Below are 22,991 nucleotides of genomic sequence, written 5' to 3' on the forward strand. Positions count from 1 at the left end.
CAAAAAATAAACCCCGCCTTTTTCTCCTCTACTTTTCCTCCACCCACAAAATAAACCCCGCCTTTTTCTCCTCTACTTTTCCTCCACCCACAAAATAAACCCCGCCTTTCTCTCCTCTACTTTTCCTCCACCCACAAAATAAACCCCGCCTTTTTCTCCTCTACTTTTCCTCCACCCAAAAAATAAACCCCGCCTTTTTCTCCTCTACTTTTCCTCCACCCAAAAAATAAACCCCGCCCTTTTCTCCTCTACTTTTCCTCCACCCAAAAAATAAACCCCGCCTTTCTCTCCTCTACTTTTCCTCCACCCACAAAATAAACCCCGCCTTTCTCTCCAAGGGAAAACTGACAAATTTTTAAACAAACAAACCAAAAAAAATTCAGTTAAGCCTCATTCAACTGATTGAGGATTGTATCTGTATTAAGCTGAACTCCCTCTGGTCTGTTTGACCTCTGCTCTGTCTTTGTTCAACCAAGTGGATTGCAAGACACTCTGTTAAAATAAGAGTAATCACACACACACACACACAAAAACAGCATTTCCCATGTGGTTATGATTCATGTGTGAGTATTGCATCTGAGAAACACTGATTCAGCCACACAAGTGACTGACTGACCAATACCTCAGCCTACTTAGATTTTCATTTTACTGCTTCAGGTCTAAAAATCTTTCCTCTCTCTCTCTCTCTCTCTCTCTCTCTTAAACAAAAGCATGATGACAGACTACCTACACTTGTATAGACTGACAGAAGTTCTAACTGTCTTTAGTAACTACCAAGAGGCTTTTTCCTGAACCCATGATAAGACACACTTAATCATGTACAGTAGCAGCCAAAGCCTAGTCAAACTGTACTAACACGCAAAGCCTAGGCAAACTGTACTAACACACTACAGCAGCCAAAGCTTAGACTAACTGTACTAACACGCTACAGCAGCCAAAGCTTAGACAAACTGTACTAACACGCTACAGCAGCCAAAGCTTAGACAAACTGTACTAACACGCTACAGCAGCCAAAGCTTAGAGAAACTGTACTAACACGCTACAGCAGCCAAAGCCTAGGCAAACTGTACTAACACGCTACAGCAGCCAAAGCTTAGAGAAACTGTACTAACACGCTACAGCAGCCAAAGCCTAGGCAAACTGTACTAACACGCTACAGCAGCCAAAGCTTAGACAAACTGTACTAACACGCTACAGCAGCCAAAGCCTAGGCAAACTGTACTAACACGCTACAGCAGCCAAAGCCTAGACAAACTGTACTAACACGCTACAGCAGCCAAAGCCTAGGCAAACTGTACTAACACGCTACAGCAGCCAAAGCTTAGAGAAACTGTACTAACACGCTACAGCAGCCAAAGCCTAGGCAAACTGTACTAACACGCTACAGCAGCCAAAGCTTAGACTAACTGTACTAACACGCTACAGCAGCCAAAGCTTAGACAAACTGTACTAACACGCTACAGTGGCTCTAAGATATGACATAGGGCATATCAACATGAGATTAAAGAGACACTTGTATGTTTTTTGTTCTTTCACCTCTGAAGCAAAACACACACACAGACACACACACACACACACCCAGACACACACACACAGATACACACACACACACTTACTTCAGAGCATTCTTCAAGTGATAAAATCGCATCTTATCTATCTCAGACTACAGCCACAGGCCATGGCTGCAAAATAAAAGAGAAACACAGGGAGAGAGGGAGATTATTAGACTGATAAAATAAAAGAGAAACACAGACACAGACTAATACATATAGTCGTAGCTAGATTTCCTGGTGCCGAGCACACACACACACACACACACACACAAACACGCACAAACACGCACACACACACACGCCATGTGAACTCATGTTAATATAAGACTGCTTTGCTTTCCTCAGGGTTCATGGCTCTCTCTTTCTCTCTATTGTTTTCAGAGGTCAAAAGTCAAAGGTCATGCTGGTGACCTGTTAGGTTAAATCTGAGTCTGGACCTCTCTGATAACCGTTCAGGTATCTCTCACAGAGAGATCTCAGACAGTTTGCTCTCTCCGTTCTCATGTTCTGATCTTCACTTATTAACACATGAATCACGATAGCACCTCCTAGATTACACGCAGTCCTTCTTAAACAAACAAACAAACAAACAAACAAACACACTTCACATACCAGAACTCACAATTCAACACACAGACACATGCACTCTTACAAACACACCCACACCCACACACAGTAAGCTCTCTAATATTGCCGTCACACCTGCGAAGAAGACGCAGTCAGCTGAAGGTGGTGTTCTGCCAATCCGTGTTCCCCCCTGCCAAAAACTCGACTAATCTCATTACAACGTTTCTGTATTTCACACACAGCTGACTGTAGGCTCGCTGTGGGGTGGGGCTCAGGGTGGCTGGGTGGGATGAGAGCGTGTCTTCTCTTCTTCATCTCTGCAGCTGGGGCTCTGAGCCGCTGGCTAAGTGCTGCGTACTCCGCTCTACTGAATTATCCTTTTTTTTTTTTTTTTAAGGAGATTAAGTAGATCAGATTACAGCGGAATCTCTAACTTTAAGTAGGATAACGATACGACTGTTTCGGCTTTCTTATCTTTTTTTTTTTTTTCACCCTCCTCCATGCAAAGAAGACTCTGGAGAGATCGTCTACTGTCAAAAGGGTCGTGTTTATTTTGTTCTGTTTACTGACAACTAGCTGTAAGCAAGTCAGGAATGTTTCCACTTCTCCCCCCCTCAAACGCTGACCTTGAACAAGTTTAAAATTCTGCAAATCAAATCGGAGAAATCAAAGCACGTCTGTGCCCTCTGCACCCCGACGGTTCTGTCCGCGGAAGGCCGTGTTAGGACATGTGACCCGCTGCGGCAGCACAGAGCATGGTCCTAATAAAAACCAGGATTCTGATATTGAGGCAGAAGAGAAAGCGTTTACAGAGCGGAACTACACCGAGGCATGAGAGCTCTGATTAAAAACGGGCTCCACCACGGCCTGTCTGTGCGGATTCACAAATCAAATCATATGTAAACATCGAATGGCAAACAGAACAAGGAGAAATTAAAATGTCTTGTTTAATCAAAATATTCTGAAACAATAAGGGGGGGGGGGGTGGGCGGGACCAAACTAACCCATACAAATAAACAAACAAAAAAAAAAAACCACTCCACGCACAGCTTACACAATAAAGAAAATTCTTAACATATTTCAATTAGTTTCAGTCCATTGTCTGTTTTTGTTTTAAAGATATGCATATAGTAACGTTTCTCATTTATCATGCTCGTCATTTTTTTTCTTACCGTCTTTCATCTCTCCAGCTGAAAAGCATCCCAAGGAATTCTTCAATCATTCCGAGACAAAACAGGAAAAACTCAAATGAGCTGAATGGTGAGTTTTGAGACAGGCAGGGCGGCGAAAGCCCTTGAGAGAATGGTCATTGAAGATGGCTGTGCCTTTGTTTTGCAGTGAATGAGGGTCTTTTTGATTCTCTACTGGCCTTTGTTACACATTGACTTGTTGGGAGATAATTTAACATTTAGATGTAAATCAGAAAAGACTTAAATGAAGACAAACACTCAGTCAGGGGTTTCTCTCTCTCTCTCTCTCTCACACTCACACACACACGGACACAGACACACACAAGCCTTTCGTGAACAAATGGTTTAGATAACATTAGGAGTATAAAGAATTTGTGAGTGTGTGTATGTCTGTGTAGAAGTCTGTGTCAGTGCTAATGTGTTTATGTGTGTGTGTGTGGGTTGGGGGGGGGGTATTGCATGTGTGTGAGTGCGAGCATGTGTGTGTGTGAGACAGAGAGAGAGAGAGAGAGAGAGTGAGAGAAAAGAAACTACAGGGACTGAATAAGTTGGAATCATGTGGCATATTGTGCTTTAATCAGTTAAATTTGGGTTAATGTTTTGATACACCCACTGAAAAAAAAAAAAAACCCTTAGTCAACCACAGCCAGACGTGGATCAAATAAACAGGATTTACTAAATGACGAACACTCCAACCTAAAGGATTTCATTTCCCATCCCAGTTCCTCCCCAGAACACGAGATATGATCTATATTCATAGTTCTCTCACAACATGGTGTTCCAGGCTACTTAAAACTGTGCCTTTAGCCTAACAAGACTGAGCAGAGACCTGGGCATTTATAAAGCTTACAGTAAAAATGCTTTCTCATTCGTGAATCCATCCATGCCCAGAATTTCTCCTTACTTAGGTAGAAAAGAAAATTCACGTCACAGAAAAATAAACTCTCACTCTCTCTGACAAAATCCTCAGTTTAAAGGAGAAAAAAAAAGGGAAAAGAAAAAAGGAAAGAAAAACTTCCGAAATGATGGTGAAGCTTTCTGAAGAAAATATGACTTTCTCCGATTTGCTAAAACGATTATTCTAAATTTCCTATTAAACCAAATACATATAGTTCGTTTATTTTACTCATGAGTCTCCCTCTCCATTCTCCCCACAGCCTACGCCAAAAATAACACAACACTAATAAATAAAACTAATTACAGGAAATGTGTATTTATGTAAAGAAACAAGTGTATTATGAAAGTCTGTGTGTGTGTGTGTGTAGTTACAAATACAAGTGCATGATACGTAAGTTATTGAATATACAACACAGTGTGTATACATGTACGTTTGCATTCAGTTATGTCCAGATGTTCTTGGCTGTCTTGGTTTGGATGTTTTATTGGTTCTCTTCTGCCGATCTCTTTTTTCTCTTTTCTGGAGTGAAAACATTACACAGGTTTTTTTTTTATTATTTTGTTTTTAGTGATAAAATGTCTGTGTTTCTCACTGTATCTTTCTCCAGGCGTTTCCATGGTGATGGAAGCAGCAGTGATTGGTCTAATTGTTAGGCAGGTTGTTGAAAGAGAGCTAATAGCCTGTACTAATGCGGAGCAGTTCATCCTTCATGCATAATTTATCTCACAAAGAGAGGAGAGACACTCCTAAACTTCCCTCACTGACAGCTAATCAATACTACAACCATAAATCTGTGCAAAGGCCCCTGTAAATGTTCATTAAAAGCGCTGAGTAAAGCTTTTATTACAGTTCTCTATCCCCCTCCACGCACAGACACACACACGCACAGGCACACGCACACACACACACACGCACACGCACACACACTAAGTGAACAAAAACTACACAAGTGCAGGCAGATAGAAAGACAGACACAATCACAAACACATTCTCTCTCTCTCTCTCTCTCTCTCGGCTGTGAATAAAGGCAGAGCTCTGGCTGCGTTCCTCTGCTCTCCGGGTGGGGAAGAGGAATCGGTCACGGTCGGCACGGTGATTTCACACCGAGTTGAAACCCTCTGTCACCATAACAACACCATCATCCGCTTATGGATGCCGTCCCGGATACATGCACAAGGGACAGACTTTACACCCACACAAGTGCACACAATCTCTCTCTCTCTCTTTCTCTTTTTCTCTCTCTCTCTTTCTCTCTCTCTTTGTCTCTCTCTCTCTCGCTGTCTCTCTCTCTCTCTCTCCAGACACACACACACATGCATATGCAAGCAGACAACACTTACACAAACAAACAGATGCTCACAAACACCGGAGAGGAAAGGAAAAGAGGAGAGAAGAGAGGAGAGGACAGGAAAAGAAAGAAAAAGAGTGGAAAACAGAAGAGGGGGCAAACTGTTTCTGTGTTTCAGGATTTTCAGGCCTTGCTGGGGGTGAGAGAATTGTTATTCATGATCTAGCATGAAAAAACTCCTAGTGTGTTTTGTATGTGTGTGTGTGTGTGTGTGAGTGTGTGTGTGTGCGCGCGCGTGTGTGAGTGTGGGAGGAGGGCTGGGGTGGAGGAGGGCTGGGGTGGAGGTGTGAAATGTGGCCATTAGCATCACTGCAAAAAGACAAACACACACACACACACGCGCGCGCACGCGAACGCGCACACACACACAGACTGGGGCAGTGATAGGACTCAGTTCTATAAACTCTCTCTCTTAGACTGCTGGCCTTCAGTTTTCACTCTCTTTCACAGAGACACAGAGTCTCATCCCAGAAAGTTACTGGGTCTCAATCAAACTAAATCAACAGAGTTTGAATAAACTACTGAGTCTCAGTCAAACTAAATCAATAGAGTTTTAATAAACTACTGTCAATCAAACTAAATCAATAGTGCTTTAATAAACTACTGAGTCCCAATCAAACTAAATTAATAAAGTTTTAATAAACTACTGAGTCTCAGTCACACTAAATAAATAGAGTTTTAATAAACTACTGAATCTCAATCAAACTAAATTAATAGTTTTAATAAACTACTGAGTCTCAGTCAAACTAAATCAATAGAGTTTTAAGAAATTACTGAGTCTCAGTCAAACTAAATCAATAGAGTTTTAATAAACTACTAAGTCCCAATCAAACTAAATCAACAGTTTTAATAAACTACTGAGTCCAAATCAAACTAAATCAACAAAATTTTAATAAACTACTGAGGCTCAATCAAACTAAATCAATAGAGTTTATTAAACTACTGAGTCCCAATCAAACTAAATCAGCAGAGTTTTAGGAAACTACTGAATCTCAATCAAACTAAATCAATAGAGTTTTAATAAACTACTGAGTCCCAATCAAACTAAATCAACAGAGTTTTAATAAACACAAGAGACACTCTGCTGCTTTGATTTCTTTTCCCTTTCATATCTCATAAAAAAAGAAAGACGACTTGCCCGAACAACACAAACGGAAAAGAAAGAAAGAAAGAAAGAAAGAAAGAAAGAAAAAGAATAAATAAAAGGAAAATGCTTTTGTTATGTGGCATAAACTGAGAATTAATTAGTGGCTAGAGCTAAACTAACAGCACATCCCAGTAAAATAAACACAGTAATTAGACAGTGCCTCTGATCTGACAAATAGAGTAGCTAGACCACAGACGCCAGGATCGTAACAAGAGAGAAAAGAGGGTCAAAGCATGAAGAACGCTTCTCACATGCACATGTCTACATGGGAGAAATCAGAATGTTCTATTTGACTGAAACTTTTGACTTGGACTGCAGTGGTTTGTGTATTTCCTTGAGATTCTTGCTGTGGATTTTTCTCCTTGGTCCAACTCTGCTACCAAACATTGCTGTGTGGAAATTTCTGGCTTTTTTCCCCTGCTATGTCATTTCGACTGGATGACGATTAAGGTCAAATGATCGCAGGACTGGTTCAGCCACAAATGAATCTTACTCAAAACCAACACAGATATACTGACATCACGTGAAATATATACATAATATAGCCCTCCCAATGCATGCACACACACACACACACACACACACACACACACTGGTATTTCTGTTCTGATGAGAGCTTTCCACTAACTTCTATTTTATCATAATTAAAGATCCATAATCCCAACCCAAAACCAAGAAACGATATCACTTCCTGTTGTCAAAACAACACACATATCTTTTGCCAAAAATAGCATCATCTTTTTCTTCTCGTTTCCTGAGCAACGATCCTCACAAAGAGGAAAAACGCACGCACACAACCACTGCATATGTACCTTGTTTTCCTTCAGGTATTTAAAGTGTGAAGAAGAGATGATGAATTGAGACTGGAAGAAAGCGTGACTGGAGACAAGCTCTCTAATTCAGTCTAATCTAATCCCCGGGATTACTCAGTGCTCCTCCAGCGCAGCCTCTGGATGATTCACCGCTTAATCATTCCACTCAAATTATCAGATTATAAACTGTGCCACTCAAAAAATCATACACCCAAAGGATCAAATGGAAGAATAGAAAGTATTCAGTCCAACACAACAAAAGTGATTTTTTCTTCTCTTTTTCTAGGGAAACACTGGAAGCAAAAGAGGATGACTGTGGGAAAGAGTTGTTCAGAAAGGGAAAGTCAAACAGATGTACAGCTCAGCATTTTCACTGCCGCGCTGGCAAACACACACACACACACACACACACACACACACACACACACACACACACACACACAGAGGGAGCAAGAAAGAGAGAGATAGAGAGAGAGAGAGAGAATCAAGACACAGGGATGAGAATGTTCCTCACAGATGTGGCTGGATTTAGCAGCGAGAACAACAAACTGCTGTTAAAAACAGAACAGAAGAACATGAATAAGTTCAAACAGGAAATCCTCAGCTGAATTGCTCTCCTTAGTAATTCAACTTCCTGTCTTTATCAGTGTGGTTCTCCTGTGGGTCTTAAATAAGACATAATATACATCTCTCTCTCTCCCTCTCTCTCACACACACACATATAGATCCTGGTTGGAGTGTTCATCTCGCTGGGCTGATTAAGCCTCTGTGTTGGCCTGGTTTCCTGGCTAACTGTCTGCCTGAACAGCATTGTGGCGGGTGTGTTCACAAACGCAAGGCAGTCACAGTGCAGTGACCACAGAGGCCCATCACTACAGTTTGCACAATAATTGATGCCATCTTTTCCCCCACTATAATTACAGCAGACCCTTGGCTCCAGTCTCTCTCTCTCTCTCTGTCTCTCCTGCTCTCTCTCTCTCTCTCTTTCTGCAGTAAACTGTTCAGTTTAATCCCATGTGGCACAAACACATACATTATATGTACATGCATGCACAAACATGCACACACACACACACACACAAAGATAGCTGAGAGAATGAGAGAGAGAGAGAGAGAGAGAGAGAGAGAGAGAGAGGTGAGATGAGATGAGATGAGATGAGATGAGATGAGACGAGACGAGATGAGATAAGATGAGATGAGATGTGATGAGATCTGCTGAGATGAGTGAATAATTTAATTTTCTTATGCGTTCCCCAGACTGATATGTTCTTGTGCACCCAGTAGACTGATGTGTTCTTGCATTAGAGGTTGAGTGTGAGGGCAAAAATGGAAGCAAGTGTTACTAATCTTCTGACAGATATCTCTCTCTCTCTGTCTCCTTCTCCCTCTCTCTCTCCCTCTCCCTCTCACTCTCTCTCACGCACACACACAAGCACTCATCTGTCTAAAAATACGGCAGGCTTGAGCATGTCAGGTACAGCTCCGTGGAAATGTAACGCACAGTCCAACACCATCACTCCCAGCATGAGCCTGGCCCTGAAAGAACAGGACGACAGGACAAGGAGAGAGAAGAGAAGAGAAGAGAAGAGAAGAGAAGAGAAGAGAAGAGAAGAGAAGAAAAGAGAAGCACACTTAGATCCCAAGGTTGTATTTCAGTGTCTGTTCACTTCACTCTCTGTAATCTATATTTAAAGTGATGAGAACACAAGTTACCCTCAGACTTACAACTGAAGGTCCTCCTTTACTGTTCTGCCAAGGATATTAAGTAAGAAGATAACATGTGAGGATACTATAATGTGGAAAAAAAGAGCTCCTTTCATAACTTTTCCTTTCTTTTTATCATGCTGAGCCAACAGAGAGGATAAGAGCATTGCTGTGAAGCCATAGCTCTTTATTTCTTTCTCCCCCCCATCTCTCTGTTCCTTCTTCTGCTTACACCCCCCCCCCCCCCCTTTTTTTTTTTTTTTTGCCTTGCAGTTTAATTGAATGCTATTCTTGGTAGTTTTATCAGAATGTCCAGAAACAATACTGCTGACTTGATTTTTTTTTTTTTTACACAGTATTAACCTCATTGGTATCACACAACATAACGAATAAAAAACAAATACAAGCAGTACAGTACAAATTGTCACAAGAAATAAAAGAGAATTAGGCTATGTGGTTGCAAAACACGTGCTTACATACGTTATGTCCTCATACATTACATGTAATACATAAATTATTACACACGTGCACACAAATGTATACACACCTTTACCCATAAGCCCACTCACGTTACACATATTTAGGCCTACAAGTAGGCAAAAAATGACTAATAACGCCACGAGCAGTAGTTCATTTGCCTTCGGCAGTAAATATAAAATGCACAACTGCTATTAATTACAGTTGATTTAAGTGAATAAAATTAAGGTAGAGGAGGCTAATAGCAAACTTCCACAGTTGGGTCGAAACCTCCGTGTTGCATGAAAAAGCGCCATTTGGCAAAACATATGGCTTCATTCAGTAGATGACTCCAGGTCACCTCTTACTACGTTTAAAAGACTCAGAAAGGAGATATGTTGTATAACTTTTGCCTTTGGTACTTGGAGGAGAAAAAATCTACACGAGTATTGAACGCTAACTCCGTTTGGTGACAAATTCTTTGATTATGATGACGTCACCTACCTGCTACTATAAACGCTGCCATTACCAAGGTGTGTAGGACTTCGCTCTTTGACGTGTCAAATAATCCAAGGCAATTACGCCTCTGATAATGACGTGCTCAAACTTTGTATACCACATAAATCACGTTAAGTTAAATGCACGACACCTATCCCTTCTAAGCGCACTCCACCTCTTACTTTCGCGTGTCCCACCCACAACAATTGTCCCCTCGAAAGGAACACTCCAAAATTTCACATTACTTCGAGGACTCCCAGATAAACCAAAAACTCGTGCAGATTTGCGACAGATTAAACATTTTTGCGCCATCGGCTCTTGTGATGATTTTTTTTGCATGTGCTCACAGTTTTACTCATATTAAAACCGCCGCTAAACCGCTGACCATTGCGGATGTATCCTCTGACCAATTTGTGAACTTGACATGCAAGCTGTGTTTCAGTTTATGAAATTCATCTAAATATCTCTCTCTCTCCATCTTTGCTTGTTCTTCTTAGTCTGTAAGGAGTAGAACTGCCGAGAGGCCTAGGCCTTAAGTAGGCCACAAATCAAATGACTCGATGAGGCGATGAACTAAATTTAGCGCCGAGCACTAGGCTAATACGAAAAGGTCACACGTTTCTCTGACTCCGAGCGGACGTATACGTGCCAAACGCAGAACTCGAGCGGTAAAGCAGCTGGGACTGATCTAGAAGACGTGTGAAACAACGCTTTATGCCCCCTGAACACTCCCTGACTTCAGACTACTGGAGAAGCATTCTCCGTTTTGGTAACATTCCCGTTCTCAATTTCAAGGGTGACTGTTCAATAGTTACTGAGCCGTTCTTTCTTTCTTTCTTTTCTTTCTTTCTTTCTTTCTTTCTTTCTTTCTTTCTTTCTTTCTTTCTCTCTCTCTCTCTCTCTCTCTTCACTTTCAGAAGACAATTAATTTCAACTTTGATTGGAAAAAGCAGTTCATTTTTTAGGGGAAAAAAATTAATTTGTTTGAGATCTGTTCTCATAAACCCACGTGAATAAGAGCAACATTTCAGTGATGTGAATAAAATGGTAGCGACACATTTAAAAAAGAGGCACTGCTTAAAATCTGCTCACAGGCCTAAACATTCAAACTGTGAAGAAGAACAAAACGAAAAGACATATATGTTTTTCCATATTTGGGAAAGATACAAGTGCTTTTAAGCTGCAACTGTAAACCAAGACCAAGCTGTAGGTGCAAGACTAATTATATTCATCCAGTGGTTTGAACAGTGACATGTTGTCATGGGAAAGGAAATATGGAGCACTTTAACATGCAGAGCTCAAGACCAAATTCCAGCTGCCACTCAAAACTCTCTCCACAAATCAGAGGTGATGTCTTCTTCCTGGAGGAATGTGACGGGCTGCGGGACACTGACATTCCATAGCGATCTGAAGACACAGGGTGCAAGCTTTGAACCGAGACACGAGAAAGAAAAATGTGGTACTGGTAAAATAAAGCCTTCACAGAACATACATTAACCTGAGAGAAAAAAGAAACAAATAACAAAAGAATATTTTATATCTATCTATGAAAATAAAACAGTTCAAGACCAACTCTAATATTAGTTCTAATAATGATTAAAAAATGTACAGGACACTTAGAATGAACGTTACATATTCTCTAAATGTAAAATGCATTTTAATTTAAGAACACATTTACTGCATTAAGACTTATATAAGACCTTATTGTGTATTTTACAGTTATTCAGACAGTTGATTGGATTAATTAATTTATTTCCTGTTAACTGTTTCCTTCTTCTGAATCTGCACAATATTCTGTAACTGAACTGATGTAACTGTGAACAAATTGCAAAAATTTCACATATGCCATTTGCCATTTGTCCATCCACAGAAATAGTAATAATAAATATTTCCACAGGGCTCCCCTTAAAAAAGCCATTTTTTTCTTTAACTGAAAAAGTTCCTCTGACCTTGGGGTAATTCACCGGACATATTTTCATACTTGCGTATTCCACTACAAAGTTTACTAAAAATCATAACAACACCGTGACCTAAAAAGTTTGGTAATCTTGACATGTTTTATGTTTGTCAAACCGTTTATTGTATCATACAATTCATTCCTGAGATGAATTCTGAATTTTCTGAAAAACAACAACAACAAAAAGATTTCTTAAGCATTGAAGAGGAAATTTAGATCAGCGGATTAAGTTGTGAACTAACGCAGCGGCTTACCTTCATGTCTCTACTCCGGGAGGGACTGCAACCCTAAACTTGCGGCCTCCGATAGAGGGCAACCTTGACTTCTGAAATGTATTTTCTATATTCGTTTAGTCATTATATAAAATTACATTTTTAGTAGTTTCTCTAATTTTGTATTGAGTCCTTGTAATAAAAAGGGAAATGTACTGCACTGTCATTGTTTTCCTGTTATTAAAATATAGCCTCTTAATACCATATGACCTTTAAAGCTTTTGTGTAAGAAAAACAAAAAAAAAGCAGGTCATTAAGTTTACAATTGAAGCACACACCGAGAGCGAATAGTAAAATTGGGACTGACTTAAACGCAGCCGAAGAAATGATTGCAAATAAACAACACCATTATGCTGTAAAGAAATCCAACTTCGTCTTGAAGTTGGCGAAATCCCTAAACACTCAAATTCTAGCATTCTACCTTTAAAAGCGCAAACGTCTAAATGAAAAACATATAAAACCTAGTCATTAAACCATATGTAAATAATCCCTCTACATTTGTGTCCATTTTGTCATTAAAACCCCGCTAACCCTTCACCGTGTTTGACCGTTCAGACTCGGGGAGAGCAAATCGACAGCTGTGGTTAGGTCGATGGGTTATGATTGGTCAGTTCAGACGCGGAGGGCTGTCCTTCGACTGCTTGAGCATCGCATTACGTTGGCAGCGTGTGAGAATGCGAAGAGCCCAATGTGAGAGAGCAGTAAACTGTGAGCTGACACTGCTGTTTAAACACGACAGCAAGTCAATGCAGGATCAAATCTTTTTTAACTGGCTAAATTCCAGCAAAGCTTAGTGAATCATAAGTGTGTATCGGGTTTATTGTACACAACAATGATAAAGAAGTGGAATGAACGTCTTGAAATGAGCAGTTCCTCGCGGACTTGGATCATGCATTGATCTCGACGCTTAACATTGGGAATGCAGAGCGACTGTTCCACTGATCTGGACTCAACAGCTCAAGAGTGGCGGACAGAAGCGGCAAAACAACCGAGCTTGTCGCTGTGACTTCTGTGGACCAGTACCCCAATGGAATATTTCGGACAGACGCGTTTTGGAGTTTTGTTTTTGTAAAGAATTTCCTTTAGTGACGCTTTTAAAAAAATATGGATATAGGTCGGTCACTTTCGTGCAAAAACTGTTAAAAGCCGTGGGCATACTTGTGTTTGCCATCTTGACAAATCATATCTTTAGCGAGGCAAGGACAAAGGGGCGCAAAGGTTTAATTTTTCAGTCTGTCAAATGAGCAGCGATAGATTTCGGCAAAAGCCCGCACTTGAACGCGGGGCACGCGGCTCTTGAGTTTGGAGACGCCGGGCTCTTACCTGAGTGTATGTGAGTTTGTGGGTATGCATGCGTGTTACTCACATTTGCATTTTGGGTTCTTGACCTTTCATTAGGTCAACATTAAAACCTCGGTCAGTAGATGAATATAATAAAACAATTAAATGTTAATGTATACCCTACTGTGAGGTAGCAAAGACTGAACCCAGTTGATTGAAAAACCTTTGACAAGAAAACCATCTGGATTACATTGGCTTGTGCGCTCTCCGGGAGGAAACGGGAGAAAATTGGATTGTGGAGTTTACATCGAGTGATGGTTATCTTATGCCACCGTAAGTCCAGCTGTCAGGACTTGTAACCTACATGGGACTTTGTTGATTTTGGATCGTAGGCCGACCGACACCGACAGCGGTAATATCGATCTGAATGATATTATCGCGCTTTTAATTCACTTGCTTCTCTGAGTATCGCGGAAAAAAATGGCTGGGTCGGGCTGCTGTTGGAAATATTACCTCTGGATTGTGACGGTAATGTGCCGATGTGCATTACTCAACGCCAAATCACTGGAGCCTGTGGTATGGAGCTCACAAAACCCAAAGTAAGTGTCTGGATGATTTTCCTAGTGATATCTTACAGAATACACACCAGAAACACACTACCCGAAAAACAACTTAAAAACCAACAACATCCCCCTGAAAACTGTCACACGACGATTCCAGGATCGACTAGTTTGTGGTATAAATACAACCCGAGCACGTAACAGACAGTCCGAATGTGCTGGACTACGTTAGGGTCACCCGTGCAAACTGCTTGTTGAGTAGAAACCAATGCACCCGTAGTTTATCCACTACCTAAGGCATCAGCCATAGGCTAATCTTACATCGAAAACACACCAGATCCTTCGTCAAAAGATGGGCAATATAACTGGGCCCCGGATTTGGGATATAGGTTTGCTTATTATTCAAATACATACTCAGTAATCATATTAAGAAACAGTTAAAGATTATCTTTACGTTCAGTGCTGTATCCAATGCCCCCCTCCACCAGTCACCACCACAGTTGGGCACTTATTTCGACAAGTCTACACGAGGCCGTGTCTCTGAAGAAGACAAGAGTTACTTAAATTTCTCCTCATGTCGGTTGGAAATGCCTCGACGGTTGTATAGATGTATTTCTAATCGCGGGATTATACTCGCTCATCGCCCTCTGCTTCAGTCAGTGAGTTATTTTTGTTTCTCCTCCCGGGAGAAATTAGCGGAGTGCCCCGCAGTTGGTTGGCCTTCGTGTCTGGCCTACGTCTCCGCGATATTGATCAGAGGAGAGAAGAGTTCCCTCTGGGAGTCTGCTCTGCCCGTGAACTAAAGTGCTTAAAGTACATTGCTCTCCCAATTACTCATAAAACACGCGATAGATCGTCATAAAGTATTACAACAGTGCGTCAAATAAAAAAAATATCTATAGTATGAATTTAAAAAGTGACGTGGCTCCGTTGTGGATCTAGGGCAGTTTTTTTTCTCTTAGGAAAATGTTTGGATATTTTAATGATTCATGTTTTAGATTCAGGCAGAAATTAGGCCTACATTCTTAATAACGATTTCGAGCGAATTGAATTATCAGTCATAAACAATGGAAACTGACTCTTAATGCCCGAGGTAACCACATGTTATACATTTAAAGAAAACGGGAAATATTGATGAAATAATTCCAGGTTCATTCCCTGAAATTTTTTGCCAGAAGCGGTATATTATAAATGGTTTTAAAAAGGCACACAATAAGGGTGATTTTTTTTTTTAAGATTACGTAGGGGTCGTGAGGCCTAGAGTCAGCCTAATTTAACATGTGTCTGCCTGGGGATTTTTTTTTTTGACATTTTATTATTTTGATTTGCAGGATAGACACAGATAATATGGATGTATAGATAGATACGTATCTACGTCTTCAACAGAATAAAATTACGAGTTGAGGCCTGGACTGTATTTCCTTTCCGTAGGCATTATTATTTTGATGAGTTACAGAGGCACTTTTTTCAGTGGAGGTTTTAATTCGAGAGCAACTTTATGGTCAATTTTCTGGACTCTTGTAAAGTTTGTAATTTTATAGAAGACTTTTAAAATGAAAACAGATAGCGGAGTGCTGCGAGGAAGGCATTTGTTGGACATTGTTTGCTCTGGTAAACATTTCATCTTGGTCAGCGGGAGGTTTAGACGGGACAACAGGACTAACCTTTACCAAGCCGAACAGGTGCTAGAAAAGACCCCATGTTGCGTTACTCCAGTTGGTGCTTGTTTTCTCGGGTATCTTACTGTTTATTTGCTCATCCAAATGACAAGTGTTGTGTTCTGCGCTCTCTCTCTTTCTCTCTCTCTCTCTTTCCCTCCGTATGCGTGTGTGTCTGTGCTTCTGTTTTATCACCAGTCCTGAGAAGCAGCCACTTTAGTGCTGTTCACAGATCTGTGAAAACAAGAGTGAGTGTGAATGAGTATGGAGAGAGAGAGAGAGAGAGAGAGAGAGAGAGAGAAGAGTGAGAGAGACAGAGTGTGTGTGAAACACTCTACAATTCTGTTAAACATGATGCACGGCACTCAAATGAAGGCAGAGTTCGCAGTTTGCTGAAATTGCCTGTTCCTGTAAAGTTCTTTGGGTGCTTCACTGGTTGTTATGAAGAATTCTGAAATGGCGTTTTTGTTCGTTTTGTGTTTATGAGTGAGTGATTCAGTTCCATTTTGTAATTCTGTGACACACAAAGCACATTGTATATTCAGATGTAGCAACAAAAATGAAGGAATCTCTGGATGGGTTTTTCCAACATATTTTAGAGAAGTATACTAGAGTTCATTTAAAGAGTTTTGAATTGTATAATGGAGTAGTTGTGTGTTAATTTAATTTGACTATTTTGTATTTGGTGTGTTTCTGTGGTAACGCGTGATTGTTTTCCTTTGTTACATAGACAGAATTAGTTGTAGCTGTATACCAGCACAATAACACACAAGTCTGAATTTGTGTCGTCCTGTTTTGCTGTACGGTTTCGTAGAGCTACTGTCGATGTGTTGTGTAGTTGCTGTATAGATATAAGTTTGTCGCGTATTTTATAGCCAGACGATTCTTTTAGAACATTACGTCTGCAGTGGCACGATTGCTTAGTTTTTTAGTTTCAGTGCATTTGAGGTTATAGCTTAATCAGTAGCGGAGTTGAACCGCGCTGTGAGTCTGTCTGTGCGCAAGTGTAAGGTCGTCAACTTACCCAGACGTTTACTGGTATAACACTGATTTAGGGTTATATGTAAGGTTATAATGTAGTGTCGTAATTGACATTACAACAAATTCTGTAGTATAATTGTGTCATAGCACGGTAGTTTTAGGAATAGTGTTTTGTTGTTGTGGTGGTGGTGGTATTAGCTGTATAAGTTTTACAATGTTTAGTTATGTAGTAGTGCGGTTGTGTAGTGATTTATTGGTATGGTTATATATTCTTTTAGTTTGGTATTTGTATGGTGGTAAATTTAGCTGTGTGTTGCTTTGGCTGTATTTTGTTTTAGCTGTGAATTAGTTTGACTGTATAACAGTGTTTTTTGGTATATTAGTGTGATTGTGTATCAGTGTTTTAATGGTGTATTAGTTTGTATGTATATCAGTGTTTTAATGATGTATGAGTTTGTTTGTATATCAGTGTTTTAATGGTGTATGAGTTTGTTTGTATATCAGTGTTTTAATGGTGTATGAGTTTGATTGTATATCAGTGTTTTTGTGTTGTATGAGTTTGACTGTATATCAGTGTTTTCGTGGTGTATGAGTGTGAGTGTATATCAGTGTTTTAATGGTGTATTAGTTTGATTGTATAGCAGTATGATGGCGTGGACCTCGATGGTGCTGTAGATTTATCTTAGTGCTTTCTGACTCAAAAGCAGCCATATGGGTCTGAGCACTGCTAAATCACTCAGTAAATCCTCTTACACACACTCTCTGCGCACACACTCACACACACACACACACACACACACACACCGACTCGCCTCTATCCAAGCTTGCCAGTGTGTCTTTGGCTCTGTTTTAGAGCAAGTTTTAAACACTACCATCTCAGAAAGACCTAGGAATATATGTTTTCCACTTATCATGACGAATTTATGACTCTAGAGTTTTACTTTAGTACCCTGTCTGGTTATTTTAGTTTACTTTTATTTTGCTGTCCGTGTGAAGTACATTGTCTGTAAAGTTCAAATAAAGCAAATCAAAGCCTCTACAAAGATAAATCCATGTAATTGTGGTCAAGTGAAGGGTTTGGACAAACCGATTAAGTTGTGTATACTCCATCGAAAATGCATATGGTGAGTTTATGAAAAGGGTCCCTGATGTGGCTAACTTTTGGGAGGAGGTCACGTCTAACCTGCTTATAATGTAGTTACAGAGTAACTTTTCAAATATTATGCCAGTTTATTTAAAAAACAAAAAATCATGATGTGGAACAGAATATCTGTGTATTTATTCGTCTACTTGTTAATATTGAAAATATTTCAGTGAAAATGTGAAAAGGTCCTTGTTCTTGTCTGTGAATGTTTGCGTGTGTGTGTGTTGTTTGTGTGTCTGTGTGTAGTTCTGTGCAGATTCTCTGATTCTCTTTCCTTTGTCATGACATTAGATCCACCTCTTATCAGGGTAACACTCTGCCTAAGTAGCCCACAGTGGAGGGTGTGTGTGTGTGTGTGTGTGTGTGTGTGTGAGGAGGGGGCAGTGAGGGGCTGTGGATGGCAGGTATGTGCATGTAGTGCTTTAGAATTTGGTTGTCATCATATCTGTGTTGCTAGTTCCAGCAGTCAGTCCATGCACAAGTTCAGCTATTTATTGTTAGTTTTAGGTGCTCTATGTTGGTGTGCTCTTTCCTCTCTGCGTGTCTTGTAACAGTAGATCTGCATACTGTCTCAGTCATTTCTCTGGGGTTGTTCGGTACTTTTGGAAAGGTTGGCTTCACTGCACATACCACAGAAAGTCTGTAATGCAAGCCAAAACAAACAAAAAACCATAGTTTGAATTTCACAAATACATTTTATTACGCAGTTATTATACAGTGATGGTATGTGTTTAACGCGTGTGTTGTTAGGTAACAGTAAGCAGTTGGCTGGGAGAGATAGACCTATCCCTGAGGTCAAAGGTGATGTCTTATTTAGATGGTGAACTTTAGTCAGTTGCTGCTGCTGCTGCTGCTGCTGCTGATGATGATGATGATGATGAATATTAATAACAGCTGAGGTTGTGTGTGTGACCGCTCGGCAGGTTTGTGGACTAATTCTGTGATCCATAGTGATGACATTTGTGTGTGTAGGTGTGGGGGTGTGTAATGAGGCTGGTTTTGGGCTGATGGTCTTATTTGAGAGAATGGAGTTATTGGATTGGATGGATCAGATGTGATTAGTTGTCCATGTGGAAAAGTTCACAAACACTGACTGATCATGACAGGCGTGATACAGACCACTCCATCTCACTCCCTGTTCCTGATGTGTGTGTGTGTTTGTTTGTGTGTGTGTGTGTGTATGAGCAGACTGTGGTCAGACTGAATGCTTCTGATCGATTAGAACTTTAATTAGACTCTAATGAGTCATGTGACCTTGGACAGTGATCTAATTCACAAACAAGGAAACAATGAGTTAACACTAACCAGAGGAGACTGTGTGTGTGTGTGTGTGTGTGTGCGTGCGTGCGTGTGCGTGCATGTGTGTGTTTGTGTCTGTGTGTGTGTATGTCTGTGTGTATGTGGGTGTGTGTGGGATCAATTCCTTTGTGATGAGGGGTGACAGCAGAGAGATTAACTGTGTCACTGTTTGAAAAGACACAGTCGAGCACATCCACTCACATACACACACACACGCACACACATACGCGCACACACACACACACACACACACACACCCAGAAACAAATCCTTGCAGTCTTTAATAAACTTTTGCTTTCTCCAGTTATCCACCACACACATACACACACACCTCATTCCTTTGTGAAGAGTGTGTGGAGTGATTCTTTGTTCCAGCGTTGATAGTGTTTCACGGTCATGTGTGTGTCTGTATGTGTGTGCGTCTATTCATACAGCTGTCTTTGTTCTGGTCAAGAGAACTTGAGCACAGATCAACGGGGTATTGTTATTGTGAGTAAGCAGGTGTGTGTATGTGTGAAAAATCAATAATCTGGTCTTTTACCACAGCTGGTTTCAGTAAGCACCTTAATGCTTATACTGCCACACACACACACACAAAGTAGATATCTGAGTTGAAACAACCTCTCAGTGGAAGTTTCAGATACCTAAAGCTGTATATGATGTAAGTCCATCTCTTTCGCTTTTTCTTTCCTTTCTTTCTTTGGGCTATGACAGAAAAAAGTCATTGAGTTGTTAGAACAGTTAGTGAGTAAAAAAAACACGAGGACAGATTTGGTCTTCCCTCTCATTAATATTTAATTGTGGTATCAGACAGCCAGTTACCATGGAAAGAATTCTTCCTCCCGGCATGACTGTGGTCCTATAGTGGTTAGGACAGATTTTTACCAGTTCAGTGGCAGTGTTGATATTAGTTCAAGTCAGATTAAAGAATATACTGAATGACGTATGAATGGTTCAAAAATTAATTGTGTTGTGTCATGTTTTGTGTGTTGTGTGTGTGTGTGTGTGATTTTGGTGAAATGTTACTTTCTCACCCATAACCATTTCCAGTGCAATCTCAACTAAACAACACACAAACAGTACCAAACACACACACACACACACACACACACACACACATATCTATAGTCTTATAATCTGTGGTCTACAGACATTGTCAGAAGAAATGTAAAACGTCAAAGCAGTTCAGTTAGTCTTCAGTTCAGTTAATCTGCAGCTCAATTAGTCTTCAGTTCGGTTAGCGTGTGCATGCGTGCATCTGTATGTATGAGTGCATGTGCATGTGTGTGTGACATTTTGTTTGCTTTGTCTATGACAAACAGGCACCGACTGTATTAGTGCTCTTTTATTGAATGATTATTATGACCTAATATTGTCTCTCTCCCTCTCTTTGTCTCTCTCTCTCTCTCTCTCTCTCTCTCAAACACACACACACACACACACAGAGGCACATGCATGCACGCACATACCTCATCTAAGTCTAATAAAAGCTGTGGACAAAACCACAAACAAAACAAAAAAGAAAAACAGAAGAAATGTCTTTTGAAGAAATGTGTTTTGAAATGTTTATTTGCTGTGACTTATGGCGGCTATGACATTTGATCAGTTTTATCCATCTTTAACTCTCTTAATCCACCAGGATCAGTTTATATCTATTAAACTGAGATCTCTATCACCTGTCCCAGTGCAGTGAAAGAATGAGCCAGATGGCATTTGGTACTGGCAAGCTGATCCTGGACCAGCTGAGTGAATATGGGGTATCATATGGGGAAGTCACTGTTCTTAGATTAGCTGTGTGTCTGAATGCGGCTGAATGTGACCCACCATGGCCTATCTGAAGTCAGTGGAATGGACTGATAGTGTTACGGCAGTAGGTGGATCAGCTCACAGTTAATGATGAGGGTCTGTGCTCTGGTATGGCTGTTCTGAGATCAGCTGAACATGAAAGTGGTCTTTGGAATGTAGTGGTTCTCTGATGCTTTGTGTTGGAGTTAAAGGCCTAGCTGCGTGACAGACACACACATACTCTCTCTCTCTCTCCAAGGAGCTTTAGTTGACTAAAATGGCATTCAGAGCGGCTCATCCATTTGATATTCTTCTGAAAAGGAAGAAAAATCTCTTTGAAACAGCGTGAAAAGCACACAAGAGCGGAACAATCAGTGACGTTTCAACTTTAACACAGCCTAATGACTCTTTGAATAGCTGAGATCCTTTTTCCCCTGATGTTTAATGAGCAGTTTCCTTTTTTGACTTTCACATTTTTCTTCAAGTTACATTTTTCCAGTTATGAGCGTCTCACTTCAGAAATGATCAGTCAGAGATAAATTAGAGATTGACCAGGACACATCGCAGGGTCTGTCACACGTTTCCACTGCGTGGGGTTGGTTGTGGTGCGCATGTGCAACGAGAGAGTCTTCAGTGGATGTGTAGGGCATTTGAGCGTTTAGATGAAGCGCTTCAGTTTGTGGGTCAGTCGTTCAGTGTAAGGTTTAAAAATGTAGGCGTCGAACCGCGCTTTACATATTCTGTCTCAATTAAACCTCAAGTATTTTTTTCTTGTCGTATCTAACATATTAATTGATTTCAACAGGACTTATTTTTTTCTGCATTCGCCATTTCTTTTTTTTCCTTCTGCGCTACGTACTGTACTCCTAGGTTTGTTTATTGGTCCCTTTCTCTTGTATGTATGAAGAGAGGGAAGGATTATGTGAGATGAATTGATATGAATTGTGAGAATTGTGAGATGAATTGATATCCAGAGCCGCCCATTTTGACAAATTTGTCGATTAACAAAATCCATGTATGTCAGGAGGAATAGCTAATCAATAAATCTCCACAAAGGTGATCTGTGAACGATCAAAAGTTTGACCGTTCATGTAATAGGCCTAATATATTAGATGGTAGTAAGTAGCCTGCATCACGCAAATTGAACTTGTCACGCGGCACGGAAGCGTACGTCTTTACGAGGGAAAAGATACGGTGTGAACGTTACTTGTACGTCCCGCACTTATTGAGAATGCAAATTAAAGTTATTACAGTTAAAGATATGTAGACTAGACCTTGTAGCCAACTCGTATGTTGTCTTGCACAGTATTTCTTTTGTACTTTTACTGTTGCTGTGTTGTACATTTCAATCTCGTCATTTTTACCCTTTCTCTCCTAATGAGTTATTTCAACGTTGTTTTAACATCGGCGTTGGCATCATTTTTGTGACTTGAGTAAGTGTCAGTTTCTGTGTTTTGAGTTGCTTTAGCTGCGTGCCTTGAGCTGCTCATTTCTGTTTTTCCCTTGGTATGCTAATAAATTGTATTATTTCTGTTTTTCCCTTGGTATGCTAATAAATTTTATTATTTGAAGTTCAGCGATTGTTGTATTACATTCGCAGACATTTTTCATTGCTTTTTACCTCAGTGTTGATTTAGGCCACGTATCACATTACGTAAGTTGAAGTGTTAGTATAAGTGACATTCATCGTAAGCCAAATGCGTTGACGTATTTGATACTTTCTATTTCTTAATAGAAATTCTGGAGTAATTTGCTTACAGGAGAAATAGTTTTGGCTTTTGCTTGTGTGTTTAATGTAGGCTTACCCATAATCCTGTGGTGTTTGCTCTTTTAAGTTGCCAAAGGGAGACACAAACACAGGGGTGAGGGAAAACAAACTGA

General features: G+C 40.4%; 1 protein-coding gene across 1 annotated transcript in view; it reads left to right on the forward strand.

The window, feature by feature from the left end:
* The first annotated feature begins 13,096 nt into the window (after nt 1-13,096).
* Nucleotides 13,097-22,991, forward strand: part of efnb1 (ephrin-B1) — a 43,800-nt gene continuing 33,905 nt past the window's right edge. The window contains exon 1 of the mRNA XM_030782112.1: nt 13,097-14,282. Within this exon, the coding sequence (XP_030637972.1) occupies nt 14,164-14,282 (119 nt within the window). The 5' untranslated portion in view covers nt 13,097-14,163. The remainder of the gene's footprint in view (nt 14,283-22,991) is intronic.

Source organism: Chanos chanos, chromosome 8 (assembly GCF_902362185.1).
Source record: "Chanos chanos chromosome 8, fChaCha1.1, whole genome shotgun sequence".
NCBI classification, from domain to species: Eukaryota; Metazoa; Chordata; class Actinopteri; order Gonorynchiformes; family Chanidae; genus Chanos; species Chanos chanos.